The following is a 20,955-nucleotide window of genomic DNA, read 5'->3' on the forward strand; positions in this document are numbered from 1 at the left end:
TAGAAAATTTTCTACGGGAAAAGGACGAGACTCATGCCCTTTTAAAAACGCATCTCTTTGCCTTAAAAGGATTTAGTGATCCTTCTCTTGCAAAAGCTGCTTTGCACTTTGATATTTAAGGCCAAGCTTAATCTTGAATGCCTTCCAAGAGCAGCCGGTAACAAACAAAAACCTTGGGGCACACCCTGTAAGTTGTTCACTCCACTGCAGAGCGCGAAAGCAGCAGAGGTGTTCAGTTCGTCCCCCAGACTGCTGCGGCGCATTCCTGTATCTCTAGGGCGGCTCGTCCTGGGGTCGGCCCCGCCCTGGCGGCTCCCTGCCACCCTCTCGCGGGCGCGCTCTGGGTGGGGCCTCGCGGCGGGTGGAGATGCGGCCGAGCGTGCTGGGCGGGTGAAGCGAGCCGGCTGGGCGGCGCGCCGGGGCAGCCAGAGCCGCGCGCCGCGTCGCTGTAATCGGACACCCGAGCGCTCGCCCCATGCGCCGGCCACTTTCCATTCACTCCGTAGTGCTTGATTGAGCGACGCAGAGCAGGGCTCCGGGTGCCGCGCCACTGCAACGCTGAGGATTCCTTTACAAAGAAACTCAGAGGACCGGGAAGAAAGAATTTCACCGCTGGGACGCCCTAGAAATTACGGTCTTTGGGGAAAAGGACTACAAACAGGCGGATCCAAACCTGTAGCAAATTGACGACTTTTCCGTGCTGATCTCGTCCCACCTCGGTAAGCTGGATTCGTTGTTTCAGCATTACAAATTTAGAAAAATATAACTTTTGGGTCTGTGTATAGACTTTTCACATATCGATGTGCTCAGGTCTGGATATTTTCTTAAGAGCGCTTGCAGTTTGTCATGGAAGTGTTTCCCTTGCTGAGAGCCCGGCTGGAATTGTTTCTTTAGGTTGTGACACCTGCAGAGAGTTTAAAGCTGAGTATTTCCCTGCCTTCTAAGGCAAAATTACTCGAGAGGATTTTATAGAAGAGTCCTTTTCTTACGTGTTATTAGCGTTCAATCAGTACAAGTGAAAACAACAAGCAGCATGTCTTAAGTGTTTGAGTTAAAGGGAAGAAGTCATAAAATATGAGGGGCGGAGGCGTGTATGAGACACTTGGCTTTCAGTCCCTTCTCAACTCTAGGTTGGCTTGAAATCACATTGCTCTGTATACTCACTCCACTTGACCTGTCATTTCATCTCCAATATTATTCTTTGCAATTTGTGGCATATGTAGCTCTAGTGGAGGCATATCAGATAAGATATTGTTAATAGCAATATGTAGAAATGCGTGATTATTATCAGCCTGCTTAATAAAGAGACAAAGTTTAGGCATATTTATTTATAGCTTTGTGGGCGGGCGGGGGGGACTTTATACATAAAGTCAACAAAACCAGGGAGCAAATTACTAAGGGAAAGTCACCCTATAAAATCAATTTTCTTCTAAGTTAATTTAGGGATGACAAGGTGAAGAGGTTGTGGAAGCAGGAAGAAAGTGTTTCTTTTGAAAATTACCAACACAAACATCTCTAGGGTTTCCTCCATCTGTGTGGTAAAAGAAGCATACAATTTTGTTTCTGCCTCTTATAACATATGTACCACCTAGGAAATCAACTTATAATTTTTGTTTACAATGGCATGTTCGGTTTAATTGTTACTTTGCTTCTGTATTACTAAAGCTTTTCTATTGCTTCTGTTACTTTTCAAATTTTAGTGGCATTTCTTTATTGAATAAAATTAGTGGTAAAATTTTAATTTTAAAAGCCACATAATATTGAAGATCAGTATTGTTGTAACCTGTAAAAATAAATTTCTAGATTAAACTCTGTCATGTCATCTTATTGTATAATTGTGGTAGATTCAAAATGATGGGGTTTCTTTTATGGTCCTGAGTTTATTTTGCATATTGTGGCCACTAGAGCTCCTACAGATATGAAGTTACACATTACCTGATCTTTGTTATTCAGACATTAGTTAATAGCATGTATTAATTTTATAGCTATAGTTTCAAACAGTAATACCTGTCTCTCTGATTTATCTTTTGACATTTTGACAGCCCACTTTCTAGTCGATTTATTTTAAATATGCATTGAGGTATATATGGTTCACTCGATTGCTCACCACTAAGTCATTGGTTTGAATTTGGCACAAATCCATGGTTACCTCATCTACATCATTTAACAGCTGTATGGTCATCTGTATAAACCGGCAGATAACTAATTCCAGTGATCAAGGATTGAGCACTAGTAGATCTCTGTGTAGAAATATCATTTCAGAGATGGTTACTCCAAAAGAGCTAATGAGTGTGTGGAAGTGAATGTTCATGTGGGATTTTCCTACTGCTACTATATTTATGGTAGAAAGAGAAGTTTTCATCCACTAATACTTATTTGCACCATTCTCAAGTCTTTTCAATGTAATGTGTTTTTTAAAGAGAAGAACAAGTTTAAATATCGGCTTTTCCTTTGGGAATCAGTAACTTTTTCCTGGCTGCCTTGTTTTATATTAGCATTATTTTGCTGGAAGATGAAATAATTTCACTTTTAACAAAGACTGCCAGACACAAATGAAATCAAATCCAAATTTTCACATCTAAGAAACAGTCACAGCACCTCCTACTGTTTGCATGACTGTAAAAGTTCAGCTGTGTCTTTTGTGAATAGAGTGCTCTGTCTAGATTGCTGGTTTTTTGTGTGTGGGGGGGAGGGGGGGTGTGCTCCTAAAATGTGAAGTGAAATATAACAAACTTGTTATCTTTATTTTAAAGGTATTTTCCCTTGGATATTAACTTGCAAATCTGAAGAAATGGCATTCCAGGCAATTTGGGTCTTGGTTGGAGTATTTGTTTGTTCTACCTGTGTAAAAGGATCATCTCAGCCCCAAGCAAGAGTTTACTTAACATTTGATGGTAAGAAAGTTGATAAACACTCTGAGGAAAATGTTATTTGAAGTCTTTTTTTCTTATCCAGATTCAAAAATTACTAAAGACAGTAAAATATTATTGAGTATTGATTAGCTTTAAAAATATCTAGTGGGCAGCTTTTTGGATGACAGCTATTTTAAATTATTGGTTAATAGACAAAAGCCTCTATTGCATTTGTTTATGAAAATGCTTGAAGTATATTCTGCCCTTTCTGAAGTTTCTTCTGTGTTTGCATGCACATGTATGAGGAGATGGTGAAGAACTCAAAGCCTAAGGTCTTTGATCTTAGTAGTCATTTGGCTTTGTTGAGGAACACCCGTTAAGTGCTAATCCTCATCAGCAGAAAGAGCTATGCAGGTTTAATTATTGAAATTTTTTCTAATACATTTTGGGCCTTAGCCTCAAAACTGGTCTCTCCATACATTGTTCTACTGGTGTTTCTTCTATTTCCATGAGGAGTTCCTGAGGTTGGCAAAGTCTCCTAATTAATTGAAAAGGACCTAAAAGAATAGTTGGAAATAGGCTTTTGATTGCTGTTGTATGCAAATGTTCTCTTCAGAACCTTAGGGAAACGAGTGTGATTTCAAATTTTCACAAACATGAAAGGCTTAAGGTCCTCTGAGGGTATGGTTTGCCAAATGTGTGCATGAGCTTTAATGTATATAGTTCAAATGACTTGTAGATGGATGATTTTGGTCAGTCATGTAACCCATACTAATTGGACAGATGGAATAAGAAATGGATCAGGAAGATCATCCTGCCAGTCAGGGTCATTTATATTTTTATTACTTCTTTCAGCTCTGTCTCTGCGTAAACCTCAGTGTCACTGGGCATATTTTCATTCATTTGAGAAATAGTATACTCTCAAGCTTTATATAGCAGGATGTCTTTGAAACTCTATCTTGAATGTCAAACAGCAGTATGACTGACACTTATCACTCAAATGGCTATCTTTTTTTCTTTCTTTCTTAAATCACCAAGTGCTTTCCCCAAGGTCATTGTAAGCACTGATGGCACCTTATTTAGAACTTAGAGTGTGTGAGCTTCTAATTGTTTCCTTAGCTTCTGAGTTAGGCATTCCCCTCAAAAACCCATGGCTATCCAGTTAAGTTGGGAAGAAAGGAAAAACAGACCTTTGAAGTATCTTTTTTTTTTTTTTAATTACTAACAAATCTTGCAGTCTGCTAACACCTCTTCTCCCAAGTTGAGAACTATGTATTACCTAATCAAATAAAAAGAAAGGCATTAAGGAACAGTACAATTTCTCCCCAGTTTTCTGTATTTCTCTCAGCATACAGGAAGATGGAGTGGTCTCATAGATGAGGTATCTAAACCTGCTCTCTCTATTACATTGAAACTAATCGAACTTCTTTTAACTGAAACTTAAGCCAAAATATGTAAATATTAAAAACAAGTGTGTCACTAGAGATAATTCATCAAGTCTGTGTTTGAAAAGATGATTACAATTTACCTTTTACAGAGGAAATTAAGTAATACAATCTTTTAAAACCAAACTTCAATACCATGTAGGACAATGACTGCTATTTACAAAGTGACTAGAAATTATGATGGGCTTTTTAAAATTCTGCATATCTAAAATTTTAAATGCTCTTAAACTCAAAACAGATTCTTACAGAATAATACTTTAATTTATAACATATGCAGAATACAGCATGATTAGATAAGCTAATGATCTGAAAGTCTTATAATTCCTATTTTATTCTTCCCAAGAGTCTTACTAGGAAATAATTAGAGAGATAGAATTCACTTAATTAGAATACTGTTTTAAAGAGATATATCAACAAGCATAATGAAATGCCACGATTGCTAAATTAATACCAAAAAAACTCCAAAAATGAACTGTATAATAGACAAAGTATCATTGGAAAAGTACCTTGAGCAAAACCAATTGTTAAAATGTATATATTTTAATCATTAATTCGTAGTAATTTTCTTAAGAGATTTGACAGTGTACCTGCTTGAGATCTTGTTCCAAATTTCTTATCACTTAAAGTGTCTCTTTGATCTTATTATGACTTCTCTGAGTATCACACTGAATAGGTTACTAAATTTCTTCCAAAATGGTTTAGTCTTAACATCAAAATATAGAACTTTGTACAGGGTTGACATATATATGAATATATGTTAATTTAAATATATACAGATACATACTTTCATTTATTTCATATTTAAAAATTTCTGAGTGACACATTAGAAGAATCCTCTCAGTCTTGTCTTACTGTCCAATTAAGAATCACAGTCAATTTAAAGGTGTGTGAAATAAGAGATCTCTTCTCCCATCCAAATTCCATCCCTTCTTGTGGTGGTGATAACATTTGGGAAACAATGATTTACACATTTGCCTTCCCTATTCATCTAGTGCAAGGTCAACCAGATGGTTATCACTACTACGGGAGAATGTACTTCAGGTGCTATTAATTAGTTACATTTGTGCTAGATAAATCTTGCATGTTAAAAGAACTGTGACTCCTCTTAGATATTGCATTTCATAATTTTTATAATTCTTATTTTATGCCATATACCTTTTCAAATGAATAAAAAGTTCATGCAAATTATTTTTGTTTGAGTTGAATTTTTCTTGAAAAAAATTCCAATTGTTTGACAAATTCACATTTCATAACATTATTGTCCTATTTTTTTTCCAGAAAATCTTTAAGATCAATAAGGGTCATAAGGAAAGGCAAGGCTATGTATATAAATAGACAAAACTTGTTTTGCTTGCTAATATACAAGGGAAATAATTGTTGAAAAGATTCTGCTTTATCAAGAAGAAATTTTAGCACGTAATCTTTTACAAAATCAGGAATAAATACTCCATAATTTGACAGAAGATATCAGTTGCATGTAATTTTAAGAAAAGGTGCTGAGCTTCAGAAAAATGGAAATATTGTCTATATTTGAATAGATATGAAATCTGATGACTGCTTTAAATGTGTTAAATATTGTTTCTATTTAAAAATGAGATAGATTCTTTTCTCTTTTGTTTACATTTTTACTGAGATATAATTGACATATAACATTGTATTAGTTTTAGGTGTACAACATAATGATGCGATATTTGTATGCACTGCAAAATGGTTACTGCAACAGGTTGTTACCATATGTCATTGTAGAAAGTTCCAAAAATTATTTTTCTTGTGATGAGAACTTTAAGATTTGCTTTCTTAGCAACTTTCAAATACAATATTATTAATTGTAGTCACCATGCTATATATTATATCCCCATAACGTATTTATTTTATACCCAGAAGTTTATATCTTTTGACCCCTTCACTAATTTTGCCCACCCCCCACCCCCTGCCTCTGGAACAACCAATCTGTGCTCTGCATCTAAGACTTGGATTTGTTTTTTTTAAGATGCCATATATAAATTAGATCATACAGTTTTTGTCTTTGTCTGACTTATTTCACTTAGCATAATGCCCTCAAGGACCATCCATGTTGCTGCAAATAGCAAGATTTCATTCTTTTTTGTGGGTGAATAATATTCCATTGTATATGCATACCATATCTTCTTTATCCATTCATCCATTGACGGCAACTTAGGTTGTTTCCATATCTTGGCTACTTTAAATAATGCTGCAATGAACTTGGGTGTTCATATATCTTTTGAGTTAGGGTTTTCATTCTCTTTGGATAAATACCTAGAAGTGGAATTACTGAATCATATGGTAATTCTATTTTCAGTTTTTTGAGGAACCTCCCCAATGTTTTCTATAGTTGCTGCATCAATTTACATTCCCACCAACAGTGCACAAGGGTTCCCTTTTCTTCACATTCTCGCCAACACTTATTTCTTGTCTTTCTGTTGGTAGCCATTCTGACAGGTGTGATCTAAGGTGAGCTATCTCATTGTGGTTTTCATTTGCATTTCCCTGAAGATGAGTGATGTGGAGTATCTTTTCATGTGCCCCTTGGCCATTTATATGACTCTTTGGAAAATGTTTATTCATATCTTCTGCCCAATTTTTAGTCAAATTATTTGTAATTTTGCTATTGAGTTGTATGAGGCCTTTATATATTGTGGGTAATACCCCTTATTGGATATATAATATGTTTTGCAAATATATTCTCCCATTCAGAAGGTTGCCTTTTTATTTTGTTGGTGGGTTCCTTTGCTGTGCATCAGCTTTTTACTTTGATATAGTTCCATTTGTTGATTTTCGCTTTTGTTGCCTTTGCTTTTGGAGTTAGACCCAAAAAATCATCGCCAAGACTGATGTCAAGGAACTTATTTCCTGTGTTTTCTTCTAAGAGTTTTTTGTTTCTGGTCTTACTTTTAAATCTTTAATCCATTTGGAGTAAATTTTTGTGTATGCTATAAAATAATAGTCTGGTTTTTTTTTTTTTTTTTTTTTTTGCATTGGGCTGTCCAGTTTTTCCAACACCATTTATTGAGGAGGCTGTCCTTTCCCCATTGTATATTCTTAGCTTCTTTGTTGTAAATGATTGACCGTGTATGCTTGAGTTTATTTCTGGGCTCTGTGTTCTGTTACATTTACCTATGTGTCTGTTTTTATGCCAATACCATACACTTTTGATTACTACAGCTTTGTAATATAGTTTGAAATCAGGGCACATGATATCCCAGCCTTATTCATCTTTCTCAAGATTGCTTGGCTATTCAGGGTCTTTTGTGGTTCCATACAAATTTTGGAATTGTTTGTTCAATTTCTGTGAAAGACGTCATTGGAATTTTGATAGGGACTGCATTGAATCTGTATATTGCTTTGGGTAATATGGACATTTTAACTGTATTAATTCTTCCAATGCATAAGCACAGAATGTCTTTTCATTTCCATGTTTCTTCTTCAGTTTCTTTCAGTATATAGTTTTCAGTGTACAGGTCTTTCACCTCTTCGGTTAAATTTATTCCTAGGTATTTACTCTTTTTTTCCTTTTAGATAAACTTTACTGTTAGAAGAGTTTTAGATTTAGAGAAAAATTAAGAAGGTATTACAGGGAGCTTCCATATACCCTACACCCAGTTTCCTCTCTTGCTAACATCTTATATTAATATGGTACATTGGTTACAATTAATAGACCAATATTGATATATTAGTATTAAATAAAGTCCATTTTTTTAGATTTCCTTAGTTTTCACCTAATGTCCTTTTTCTGTTCCAGGATCCAATCCAGGATAGCACATTGCATTTAGTCATCATGTCTTACTCAGCTCCTCTCATATCTGCTTTTCAAAGCAAAACAAAGAGAAGCTCCTCCATAGTTCCTGTGGTAAATTAGTCTCTCCTGCTTCTGTCTTTGGTCTTGGGCCATGCACAACTAAAAGTTTAATATTTAAGGCATTCTTCCTGATGCTGGTTTTTGTAAGAACAGAAAATAATGGGGAACAGTAATATTCTAACACTCAAAAATTCATAGCACCAATGTAGGTGCTGAATACATACTTCACTGAGTTTATGTAGTGATCCAGTGAGGTAGTGTGTATGGAGTCTTCCAAAGCCACAGTCTGTGTTTTCATTGATGATAGAAGTGGGGATGCTCCCTGGCTGTCTTGGTCCTCCAAATTTCTTTACAAATATGAGTGGCTATGAGACTCAAGTTTAGCCAATGTGATATAAGAGAAAGATACTAGGTAAGGTTTACATAATGCACAAACTCACCGGCATTCATTTGGTCCTTTATCCTTTGCCCTAATCCATGATTCCTATCTGGAATATCAAAAATGGTTTTGATTAATAGAAATAAGGTATTTTATTCTTTCTGATGCAATTATAATGGGGGGATTGTTTTCTTAATTCCTCTTTCTAATAGTTCATTGTTAGTGTATAGAAATGCATCCAAATTTTGAATATTGATTTTGTACTCTGCAAATTTACTGAGTTTATTAGTTTTAACAGGTTTTTGGTGAAGTCTTACAAATTTCTATATATATAATCATGCTGTCCACAAATAGTGACAGTATTACTTCTTCCTTTCCAATTTGGATGTCTTGTATTTCTTTTTCTTTCCTAATTGCACCGGCTAGGACTTCCAATATTATGTTGAATAGAAGTGGCAAGAGTGGGCATCCTTGTCTTGTTCCTAATCTTAGAGGAAAAGCTTTCAGCTTTTCACCATTGAATATGAGGTTACCTGTGGGTTTGTCATATAGGGTCCTTATTATGTTGAAGCATGTTCCCTCTATACCCCCTTTGTTGAGTTTTTATTGTGAATGAAAGTTGAATTGTGTCAAATGCTTTTTCTGCATTTATTTAATAATGTGATTTTTCTCCTTCATTTTGTTAATATGGTATATTATGTTGATTGATTTGCAGATGTTGAACCATCCTTACATCTCTAGAATACATCCCACTTGATCATGGTGTATGCTCTTTTTATTGTATTGTTGAATTCTGTTTGCTAATATTTTGTTGAGGATCTTTGCACCTATGTTCATCTGGGATATTGGCCTGTAATTTGTGTGTGTGTGTTTGGTTTCCTTTACTGGCTTTGGTATCAGGGTAATGCTGGCCTCATAAAATGAGTTTGGAAGCATTCCCTCCTCTTCAATTTTTTGGAAGAGTTTTAAGAAGGATAGATATTAAATCTTCTTTTAATGTTTGGTAGCTTTCACCAGAGAAGCCATCTGGTCCTAGACTTTTGTTTGTTGGGACATTTTTGATTACTGATTCAATCTCTTTATTAGTAATTGGTCTATTCAGATTTTCTATTTCCTCATCATTGAATCTTGGAAGATCATATGCGTCTAGAAACTTATCCACTTCTTCTGGGTTGTCAAATTTGTTGGTGTTTAATTGTTCATAGTAGTCTTTTATGATTCCTTGTATTTCTATAAAGTCTCCTTTTTCATTTCTGATTTTATTTATTTGAACCCCCTCTCTTTTTCTCTTGGTGCATCTAAAGATTTGCCAATTTTGTTTATCTTTTCAAAGAACCAGATCTTAGTTTCATTAATCTTTTCTGTTGTCTTTTAGTCTCTGTTTAATTTATTTCCACTCTGATCTTTATTATTTCCTCCCTTCTACTAATTTGGGCTTCATTTGTTCTTCTTTTTCTAGTCCATTTAAATGTAAAGTTCGATGGTTTATTTGATATTTTCTTGTTTCTTGAGGTAGGCTTGTATCACTGTGATTCCCTCTTGCAACTGCTTTTGCTCTATCCCATAGATTTTGGTGTGTTTCATTTCTTGTATTTCCATTTTCATGTGTCCCAAGATATTTTTTGATTTCTTCATTGACCCATTGGTTGTTCAGTAGCGTGTTGTTTAATCTCCACATATTTGTGGGTTTTTTTCATTTTTTTTCTTGTAATTGATTTCTAGTTTTATACTATTATAATCAGAAAAGATGCTTGAATTGACTTCAGTCTTCTTAAATTCATTGAGACTTGTTTCATGGCCTAACAGATGATCTATCCTGGAAAATATTCCATGTGAACTTGAGAAGAATGTGTATTCTGCTGCTTTTGGATGGAATGTTCTGTATACCTGTTAAGTTTTTCTGGTCTAATATGTTATTTAAGACTGATGTTCTGTTAATTTTCTGTCTGGATGATCTATCCATTGATCTTAGTGGGGTACTAAAGTCCCCTGCTATTATTATACTGCTGTCATTTTCTCCCTTTAGGTCTGTTAATATTTGCTTTATATATTGAGGTACTCTTATTTTGGGTGCACAAATATTTACAAATGTTCTATCTTCTTGTTGGTTTAACCCCTTTATCATTATGTAATGACCATCTTTGTTTTTTTTTTTACATTATTCATTTTAAAGTCTATTTTGTCTGATATAAGTATAGCTACCCCATCTTTCTTTTTGTTTTGTTTGCATAAAACATCTTTTTTCATCCCTTAACATTTAGTCTATGTATGTCCTTACGTCTGAAGTGAGTCTCTTGTAAGAAGCATGTAGATGGGACTTGTTTTATAATGCATTCAACCACTCTGTCTTTTGATTGTAGAATTTATGCCCTTTACATTTAAAGTAATGTTTAATAGATATGTACAAATTTGCTAATTGTTTTTTTGGCTGTTTTGTAGTTCTTCTCTGCTCCTTTCATCTTCTCTTACTCTCTTCCCTTGTGTTTTGATGACTTTCTTTAGTGTTATGCTTAGATTTTTTTCTCATCTTTTGTGTATCTACTATAGGTTTTTGCTTTGTGGTTACCATGAGGTTCACATATAACAGCTTATATACATAACAGTCTACTCTAAGTTGAAAACAAGTTTTAAATTTGAATGCATTCTAGAACTGTATACTTTTACTCCCCCCACCACCTTTTATGTTTTTGATTTCACATTTTACATCTTTTTAGTTTATGTATCCCTTAACTAATTATAGTTATAGTTATTTTTACTACTTTTGCCTTTTAACCTTCACACTAGCTTCATAAGTGATTAATCCACTACCTTTACTATATAGTTACCTTTACCAGTGAGATTTTTATTTTCATATGTTTTCTTGTTACTAATTGGTACCATTTCTTTCAGCTTAAAAAAGTCCCTTTAACTTTTCGTAAGGCCAGTTTACTGGTTATGAACTCCTTTAGCTTTTTCTTGCCTGGAAAACTTTATCTCTCCGTCAATTCAGGATGATAACCTTGTGGGGTAGATTATTTTTGGTTGGAAGTTTTTCCTTTCAGCACCTTGGATATATCATGCTATTCCCTCTGTCCTGCCAAGTTTCTGCTGAAAATTCTGCTGATAGTCTAATGGGGGTTCCCTTATATGTAACAAGTTGTTTTTTTTCTCTTGCTGTTTTTAATATTCATTCTCAATCTTTAAATTGTGACAATGTAATTATGATGTGTCTTGGTGTGGATCTCTTTGGGTTCTTCTTATTTGGAACTCTCTGGAATTCCTGGATCTGGATTCTGTTTCCTTTCCCAGGTTAGGGAAGTTTCCAGTCATTATTTCTTCAAATAAATCTTCTGTCTTTTTTCTCTCTCTTCTCCTTCTGGGACCCCTATAAGGTAAATGCTGTTTCTCTTTATGTTGTCCTATAGGTCCTGTAAACTATCTTAACTTTTTAAAATTCTTTTTTTCTTCTGCTGCCCTGTTTGTGTGAATTTCCACTGCCCTGTCTTCCAGATTACCAATTCTTTCTTCTGTTTCATCTAGTCTGCTGTTGAACCCCTCTAGTGTATTTTTCAGTTTCGTTTTTGTATTCTTCAATTCTGAGACTTCTGTTTGGTACTTTCTTATCTTTTCTATATTTGTTCAAGTTCTCACTGTGTTCATCCAGTCTTCTTCCAAATTCAATGAAAATCTTTATGACTAGTACTTTGAACTGTTTATCAGATAAATTACTTGTCTTCATTTAATTCAGATTTTTTCTGAGGTTTTATTTTGTTCTTTATTTGGAACATATTCTTGTTTCCTCATTTTGCTTAACTCTCTGTATTTGTTTCTGTGTATTAGATGAAATAGCTACCTCTCTCAGTCTCAAAGGAGTGGTCTTATGTAGGAGATGAACCTTGTTGTTCAACCTTGCAGTGACTCTTGCTTGTCTCTCAAACCTTTGTGATTGTCTAAGCAGCCTGATTTATTTTTGATATGTCACAGATGTTGAGGGTGTACCAAGCCCCATCAGTGTTCCATAGGGAGGGATCTCAGAGAGCACCTAGTTTCAGGCTGATTGGAAAGAATACCCTCAGGTAGCAGCTTTTAAAGTATGCAAATATATACAGCTCTGTGGAACCACAAATGTAAGCCCTGCTGTCTTCCAGATCAGGTGATGTGGAGGTGTCCCCTGGATGACAGTTGCAAAACTCAGGGCTCCAGACGAGTGTATAAACTCCTTTCTGGGAGGCACCAGTGAGCTGTAGTGAGGCCAAGGGAGGAGAATACAATGATGGCATTCCCTGGCCTACATTCCCTGAGAGCACTTCCATAGCTTCTAGATGTGTGGCAAACCTTAAGTCTCCCCCTCAGGCTGAAGCTCAAGAAAATAGGCCTTTTTTCACAGAAAGACTGGGGTTGTGTTTCATTTTGCTGTCTGTTCAATGCCCTGGGTGTGGTAGCCTTCCAAGAACTGACTCTCTGATTCAGTCCTGTAGGGCCCAGAAACGAAAGCTCCCCTGGCCACTAGAGGCAGGTGATCAGGGTGCATCTCCTGTGTGGACTGTGCACACCTGCTGGCTTTAGCGAGGCAGCAGGAGAACTCAGGGTCATGATGCATCTGCAGATGTTAACTTTAGAGATGGAGCAGGAGAGTACAGTAATGCAACTTCCAGCTTTAGAAGGCAGCAGGAGAACACAGGGCAGGTCATGAATGCCAGAGATTTAGCGGAGCCGCAGGAAAGTGCTGTGACTGTATGTGCCTGGTGGCACTAGCCAGGTAGAGGGGAGAACGCAAAAAATGTCACCCACCAACACCTCCATCCCCAGAGAGAGTCCTAAAAGGCCACTACCCCTCCAGCAGATGCTTTAAGATTAGCAAATGAATTGCCTTCACATATAGACTAGGAGGTTTTCAAACTGCTACTTTTGTGCTGAGTCCCAACGCGAGTTGTCTGTATGTAAAAGCCCTTTAATAGCAGAATCTCACTTCCCAGCAGCCTTTTGGGTCTCCTGGACATAAGCCCCTTTGTTTTCAAAACCAGATATTATGGGGCCTCATGTCTCCTTTGCAAGTCCCAAGGGTTGGGGTGCTTGATATGGGGCACAAACCATTCACTCCTCAAGGAGAAGCTCCATATTTGTGAGATCCCTCCTAATTATGGGTTGCTGTGCCAGAGGTGGATTTTTTGGCAAAGAAGCACTAATTCAGTCATGTGGATGTTTTGGTTTTGTTAGTACAAACCTCTAAGTTATCAGACCTTATTTTTTTAAGTAATCCTGATAAATACTGGATTATCATTTTTGTTTATGTTTTTAGATCTAGAAAGATAATATTCTGAAATAAAGAAGTAGGATAAGACTAAGGTACACTCAATAAAACACAAGCTTCGAAAAGCCTAAATATCATTTTACTGAATAGGCAGCTGTCTGGTTCCACTTCAAGTTTTCTTTTTAGAGTTTCTAAAAAACTCTTATGAGTTATCAAGATAACCATGGAAATATTTTAAATTGCTTTATAAAGCTATGAATGCTCAAAAATAAATTCATTGATAGTTAAATGCATGGCAGAAAAGTCAATTATTTGTGACTGCTAGTAATTCCTTGCTATGTTCAGTAAAGACTTTGTACTACTAAACTGTTCCTCACCCCATGTAAGCCTGTGACTACCTAAAACTCAAAAGAAAAAACAATTAAAAGATTAAAACTCCATAAAGATTTTTACTGTTTGGATACCTAGCTAATATTGGCCAATTTTCCAGCCCAAAGTTGAGTTTTACATTTACATTTACATATGCATGACAGTGGTTTAAAAACATAAAAATGTCAGTGTGAGTTGTATTGGGAAACAAGTGTATTTAGTGTAGAGACTAGCGTTGCATAAGATTATAAGCTCTTTCAGTTATTTACTTTGTGATTCTTTTTGCCTTCTTTCAGTGCTGAATTTTAATTAATAAAGTTGTCAAAGTCTCCAGGTCATTGATAGTATACAAATGAAAGATGATGGAATTTTACAAAACATCTTTTATCTTTTAATATCTGCCTCATTTGACAAAAAGCTTAGTTAATTAAACAATAAATGAAAGGACCCCTGTGAACTAGTAGGCTGAATCCAAAAGCTGATAAATTGTTATTGGACAATAAACTCAAAACAATAAATTGCCTCTTTATGAACTCTGGTAGCATTAACATCGCAAGGCACATTTGTTGAGAACAGTTTGTCTACTGGTTGCCCAAGAGATAAAAATAAATCCTTGATTATTCCATTAATCTTGGAGAATGCTCACTCTGGTTATATTGAATCTTCTGAAATACTTAGTTCTTGGGAAAACTTGTGTTACTACAATTTCCTTTAATTTCCCTTCCAGTGGTCTCAGTTAAATGTCACTTAAACATCTTAAATAACACCTGCATGTTTTAATAAACCTAACTCAACAAGGGGTGCTGTGTGAATAAGAAGCTCTTTGCATTCTTCCCCTGTGAGAGAGTCACTGAACTCAGGAAGGGATTGATGAATGCAAGTGTGAGTTGGATGTTACCTAAAGCATAAAGAGTCTTTAGAGTAGCACTAAATTTGTGATGTAAAGAGCAAGTTAAAACAGTTGTAAAATACTGTGGGAATAGAAAATGAGAAGAAATTGCCAAAAAATTCATACGTCTATTTTGCCCTAAGGTATATATTGACATGGGACTCTGGTAGTCAAAATAAGACAAAATCTGTTTCATAGCCTTGAATTGGAGGAGAGAAGTTTTAAGTATAGCAAAGAATGTCTCTTGGGAAATATTAGGATAGAAATGTATTACAATGTATGCCGTGGATCTCTTTTTAAATGATTTTTAGAAAAAAAGTTGGAAACATATTTTCCTGTCATAAAAAAGTAATTCTTGTTCTAGGTGAGTTTTCTCAGAATCTAATAAGCTTAATTCTGTTGCCAAAAGATGATGTTGTGATGTTAAGCCATTCCTAGAGGTACAGGGTTCCTGCAGTTGGGAACAAAGAGGGATGCTTCAGTAATCTGAAATCAGAAGAGTGAGCTTATGTGCTCTGTTAATTTAGTCAACCAACTATAGCAATTCCATGAAAAAATGTGCCATATTCCATGATTATCCATAGATACATGTGAATATTTATGATTGAACTGTCAAATGAAGGTGGCTCACGTGATGCTTGATAGATTATTTTAAATCCATTTTACATGTTGATCAAATATGTGGATATGTTTTTCACAAGTGTGGATAATAGGATACGTTACATAGACTTTCTTTGCAGTTTTGACTTAGAAAAATATACCTAGAACTAAATATATGCATTTTTCCATCCTTCATAGATGTGTGCTACCATTTTGTCTTCTGTGTTTCTAAAATATTTTGATAATTTATTTGTATTCATTATAATAATAATCACTAACATTAATGTTGCCTTTGTGCCAGGCACTATTCTAAATACTTCACATTATCTCATTTTATTCTCTAACAACACTGTGAATTAGGCACTATTTTCATCCTCATAAAATGGAGGTACAGAGAAAGTAACTTACCTGAGGTCACAGGAATGGAAAGGGACACGATAAAACACAAGCAGTCAGAGTCCAGAGCCAGAACCATTTCTGTAGATGCTGCTAGAATTAGTTTTAAGGTCCACAAAAATCACAATTTAAATAAAAAAACATTTTCTGAGGAAGTCACACTATAACTCACTTTATCATGTTAAGGGTGTCACAGTATATTTTTGCTCTTCTCTTGGAACAGCAAGCCTTCCTGAAAATAAAGGAAATAAAACTCATTCTGTACACCATTCCTAATTCCCTCTTCAATTTCAGTTTCATCAAGGTAAGGATGAGGGAATCACCCTCTGGAACAAGTTTATTTTGTTGCTGCAGGTGAGGTCTCCTTTTGTGGCTGTGAGAGCAAATCTGAGCTCAGACAAAGGATAACTATAGAAAAACTTATTATTCACTCTCCTTACCTCACTATACAGATTTATCAGGGTGTGTCTCCATAAGTTCAATATGGCCTATTCTTTCTTTTAAAGAAAAAAAAAAATTCAGGTGTTCTTTTTTATGGATACCATTGCAGCGTCAACTAACTATAGCACTGAGACACACTCAGTTTTTTCAATTTCCAAATATTTCTTATATAATGAGGTTTAAAAAACTCCAGTCATTTTTATTTTAGTTCCATTACTGTCAAAAAATAAAAGTATTCATAAAGAGAGCTGCAGGCTTTGGGCAAACTCCAGGACTCTTTTGCCTTCTGCATTTCCATTTATGTGTTACTGAGAACCTCTGCTGTTAATGAAAACAGTTAAAAGCAAGGAACAGAAAGGTTAGACGTTTTCTAAGGCAGAGTATGAGTTGGCAAGAAGGGCATATAAAAGGCAGAGCTGAGTGCTGAGCCATGTGCTATTTTAGGGCAGCACTAGCCATGAAACAATGTGCTGAGCTGTAAAAGATGGCAAGTACATTCTACATTTCCAAGAAGCATGCTCAGAAACAGTCATTTCTACACTCCCTCCTTATTCAGTAAGAATTAACTGCCTTTGAGCACTCAGTAGTAATATTTTACTTCTGCAGGGTGCTTTTTACTTTTTGGAGAATTTCCACATGTTATCTCATTTATTACAGAATGCTTAGGCAATAGGTGGGCATGGAGGCCCCAAGGAGCTAAATGTCTTGGCTAAGGATCTACAGCTTGATGGTAACAGAGACAAGACTGGAAGAGGGAAATGGTATAGGAAAAAGAAAATTAATTATGTAGAGAATAAGAGACATTCTGCAAATGTATATTACAAAATCTGCAGAAATGCCAGGCCATTAATTTCAATATTAGCAAATATGTCACATGCTATTTGCTTCCCCAAAATATGCACAACACTGTAGCTTTAACATACCTTAAATTTTTAATTAACTACTGATTTTTAGCAATAATTTATGGATTATTATATGTCAGGCTTCAAATATATTGAACAACATATTAGAAATGCCTGTAAATTTTCTTTGAAAAGATTGAGGCAATACGTAAATACCAGAAGTTCATATTTTTGTTTCTAATTCATGTAAGTTAATGAACATACTTTCCTTGCCTTGCCTTCCCCAAGTCACTGCTTTTGTAGTCAAGAGTTTCACTTGCTGTGCTGTGTACATTAGGATTCCATTTTCCCCTTTGTCAATCTTTAGAACAGAGTTTTCTATGTCTTATCTTAGAAGGAAACAATCATTAAAATAACCTTAAGATCTGGTTTGAAGTGATGCCAGTGAAAGTGCCTAATATTCTTGCCTTTCTCAACTTTAACATTTTCTAGCATTTAAGATTCTTGATAATAAAAGTGTAAAATATTCTACCTAATTAATTCCTAAATTACTACTATACTGAAACTATTTTCTTATAAAAAATTAGCAGATACCAGACTTTGGATATAAGATTGCTTATATTTAAGCTTATATATAATGTAATAGCTAATGTCAATTCTCTAGCCTATATGGAATTGATAGGCCAAAGGAGTCAAAGCAATATAATTTTACAGAAGATAATTGCTATTTATCTAAGAAGAGGGTCAGACTGCTGATCCTGCGAAAAGAAAACCTTGAGTCTCTTTAGGAGTAATAGCACTAAAGAAACAGTTGTTAAATTCTTTCATGAAAAACTTCCTCTTTCCTTGGTATAGATTTTCACTTTCTAAAGATAAATGAATTATGGAGAGGGGGTATATATCTGAGTAAAGATAAATGCATAATCTTTACACACACATACATGTATACACATACTCTGTGGGTAAAGATCAATTATATTTCATTACTGTTTTGGTGTTTTCTAAGTATATGTTCTCTTGTAAGTGCATATAACAAAAACTGAGAAGTCATGAAGAAAAAAGTTGAATTCCTGTTATCATTTTCAATGTGTTACTCATATGTTTTCTTACTTTAAAGTTATAATTAGCACAAATTTATCATTTAATAATTGGATAATTAGCTTGGCAAACACTTTAGTACTCTAAATGTTACTGTAACACTTAGTTATACAGTAATAGCTAGTGCAAGTGAGCTGAGGACCAGGACAAGAAACTCTGGTGGCTTGTGTATTTGAGCTTTGCCTCCCTCCCATTATTTATGGCTAGTAATAGTGAGAACAAAATGACTTGCTGCCAGAAGGAGGTAATCCATCCTTAGCACAGAAAACAGGAACTTAAAGGGAGCGAATGGAAAAAAATAGTATGTAAAGGCACTGTAAAATAAATACCTAAATTTGTTTACAACATTTGCTTCTTTTATAACCGTAAAGTCTTCCAACCCAAGTGGCTAGTGTGATTATAGTTAGCATCTATTACCAAAGACTTAGCAGAGTCCCAATTATAGCGTATGAAACATAATCTTTCATTATGAGCTTCTCCTTTCTAAAAATCTTTGCAAAATTTAGATTAGAAAATCCCTTTTTTCTTTTGTAAATAGACATAACTTTATACAAACTGTGTGAAGTGCACCAAGCTGGGACTTCATTCATTGCTGAAATTTTATGATGAATACAAGGGTCTGAAGCTTTTAAGACAGCACTAACAAAATTAGAAACTGAGACTAAGAGGAGTAGAACATCCTAGTATTCCTTTCCTTGCTTATTTGGGTCAGGTAGAAGTGGTGTATGCCAAGTACAGCCCGCAGCGGGTGGGCCTGACCCACACCATGGAGCACGAGGACGTCATCCAGATCGTGAAGAAGTAGTGGCCCCGCCCCCGCCCCCCGTGGGACTCACCGGAGCCTAAACTGGGAAAATACAAATGCACCCCAGGAAGGGGCCTCTCACGTCTCTGCTGTTTGCAGAAATTTCTTCAATGGGCAGATGGTGGAGAGCATGCTGGGGCCTTGGGATGGGGTTGGGGATGGGCTGGGCTGGCGGCGTTTCCCGTGAGACTGGACTCTGGAAGGGGTCCTATTTGGGTCCCTGGGCCTGCGCCGTCTCCCCCCCACCCCACCCCACCCCACCCCTGGCCCCGTCCAGTGCAGAGTGAGCGAGTTGCCCACCTGCCCCCCGCTAGGGCCTAGTGCAGACGGCTGGCCTGGTGCCGGGCGGGGAGCTGGGCCTACTTGGGTCCCTGGCGGCCCCTCAGCTCCTGCCAGCTTCTCTGGTTCTCAGGGAGGGCGCTGCCCAGGACAAAACCCCCTATCTGCCCCCCATCCCCGGGCACCCCCTGCCCAGCACAGAGCCCAGGACCCAGCCCGGTGCAGACACCTGGGCTGGGGGATTTGGAGTCTGGGCTCTGCGTTTTCTCTAAATACCACCCCGCCCTGCACCCCCAATCTCTCGGCTGTCCTTCCTGAAATAAAAAGTGGAAACAATGCCTGTTCAAAAAAAAAAAAAAAAAAAAAAAAAGAAGTGGTGTATGTGGCCACAGTTTCTTTTAAATGGTAGAGACTATTACAGTTCTACAGAACTGTAATTCTTAACACAGGGACTACTTTTTTAATGAAGAAGTGAGTAGTAGTAAAGTGATAATAAAATTGGCTTGTATAAAAAAGCATTTTCATTGAATTTCATTATGGAATTAGAGTTACGTCTATATGTATGCAAATCATTCAATAGACTGGATTGAAAATATTTTAATAAAGAAACTTAAGATGATGACCAGGCATGCAGAAGTTTTGATAATATGATGTGGTGAATATTTTGAAGCTCTTTTTATAACTTTTCCATCCTCTTAAATATACACTAGTTGTCATAATTCAAGCAAAAACAAAACCTCATGACTTAAATTATCTCTTGATTTGAAAGATTCTTTGGATAATTAATTGTGTCAGTTGCCAATAAGAACCTTAAGTGTTCTCTAAACATCATCAACCTAGTTCTGTATTCACACCTAAATGTTATTATGTAATAATGATGCAGACAATGGGAAGAGATTGGAAGCTCATTGCTATTATCTACAAATCTAGGTTTAAATAGAACCATTCCTTTCAGAAGCAGTCTTTCTGGCATCAAAAGTTTCCAACTTTTATTGGTCTATCCAGCCAGATTGTCGCTCCATAAACTCAAACTCATGGATTTTTTTTTTCTTTTCCCTGAACAGTAATACTCAGAACATTTCAGGAGACCAGAACATTAAGCTGGAATAAAACAATGAGCGTATTATCATCACCAGAAGAGCATTTTGAATTTTATTAGAAGAAACCAATTAAGATGTTATTTTCAAGCAAAGGGCTTGGCAAGACTTCAGAAAGTTACAATACTTTCCGGAGTCGGGTAGGGGTTTAGTTGGCACAGAGGGCAGATCTTTAGCTTAGAGTCTTGACAGCTTTAATGCACATGCAACTGGGATTTTTTTGTTTAAGCTGATTCTCTTAAAAGCCATGCTTCCTGCCACTGTTCAACATAATTGCATCAATTCCACTTTCCATTAGTACTCAAAACCTGCTGATATGACTGGAGTTTTAAAACCTTTGTGTGAAAATCTAATTATGCATATTTTTTCCAGGGAGATCTGATAATGCATATGTTCTACAAAGTTATGTTTTTTAT

General features: G+C 36.0%; 1 protein-coding gene across 1 annotated transcript in view; it reads left to right on the top strand.

Moving 5' to 3' along the window:
* Positions 1-230: 230 nt before the first annotated feature.
* SEMA3C (semaphorin 3C) overlaps positions 231-20,955 on the top strand; it is a 184,343-nt gene continuing 163,618 nt past the window's right edge. The window contains exons 1-2 of the mRNA XM_036863864.1: positions 231-719; positions 2,754-2,894. Coding sequence (XP_036719759.1) covers positions 2,792-2,894 — 103 coding nt within the window. The 5' untranslated portion in view covers positions 231-719; positions 2,754-2,791. The remainder of the gene's footprint in view (positions 720-2,753; positions 2,895-20,955) is intronic.

The sequence above is a fragment of the Balaenoptera musculus genome, chromosome 9 (assembly GCF_009873245.2).
Source record: "Balaenoptera musculus isolate JJ_BM4_2016_0621 chromosome 9, mBalMus1.pri.v3, whole genome shotgun sequence".
Lineage (NCBI taxonomy): Eukaryota > Metazoa > Chordata > Mammalia > Artiodactyla > Balaenopteridae > Balaenoptera > Balaenoptera musculus.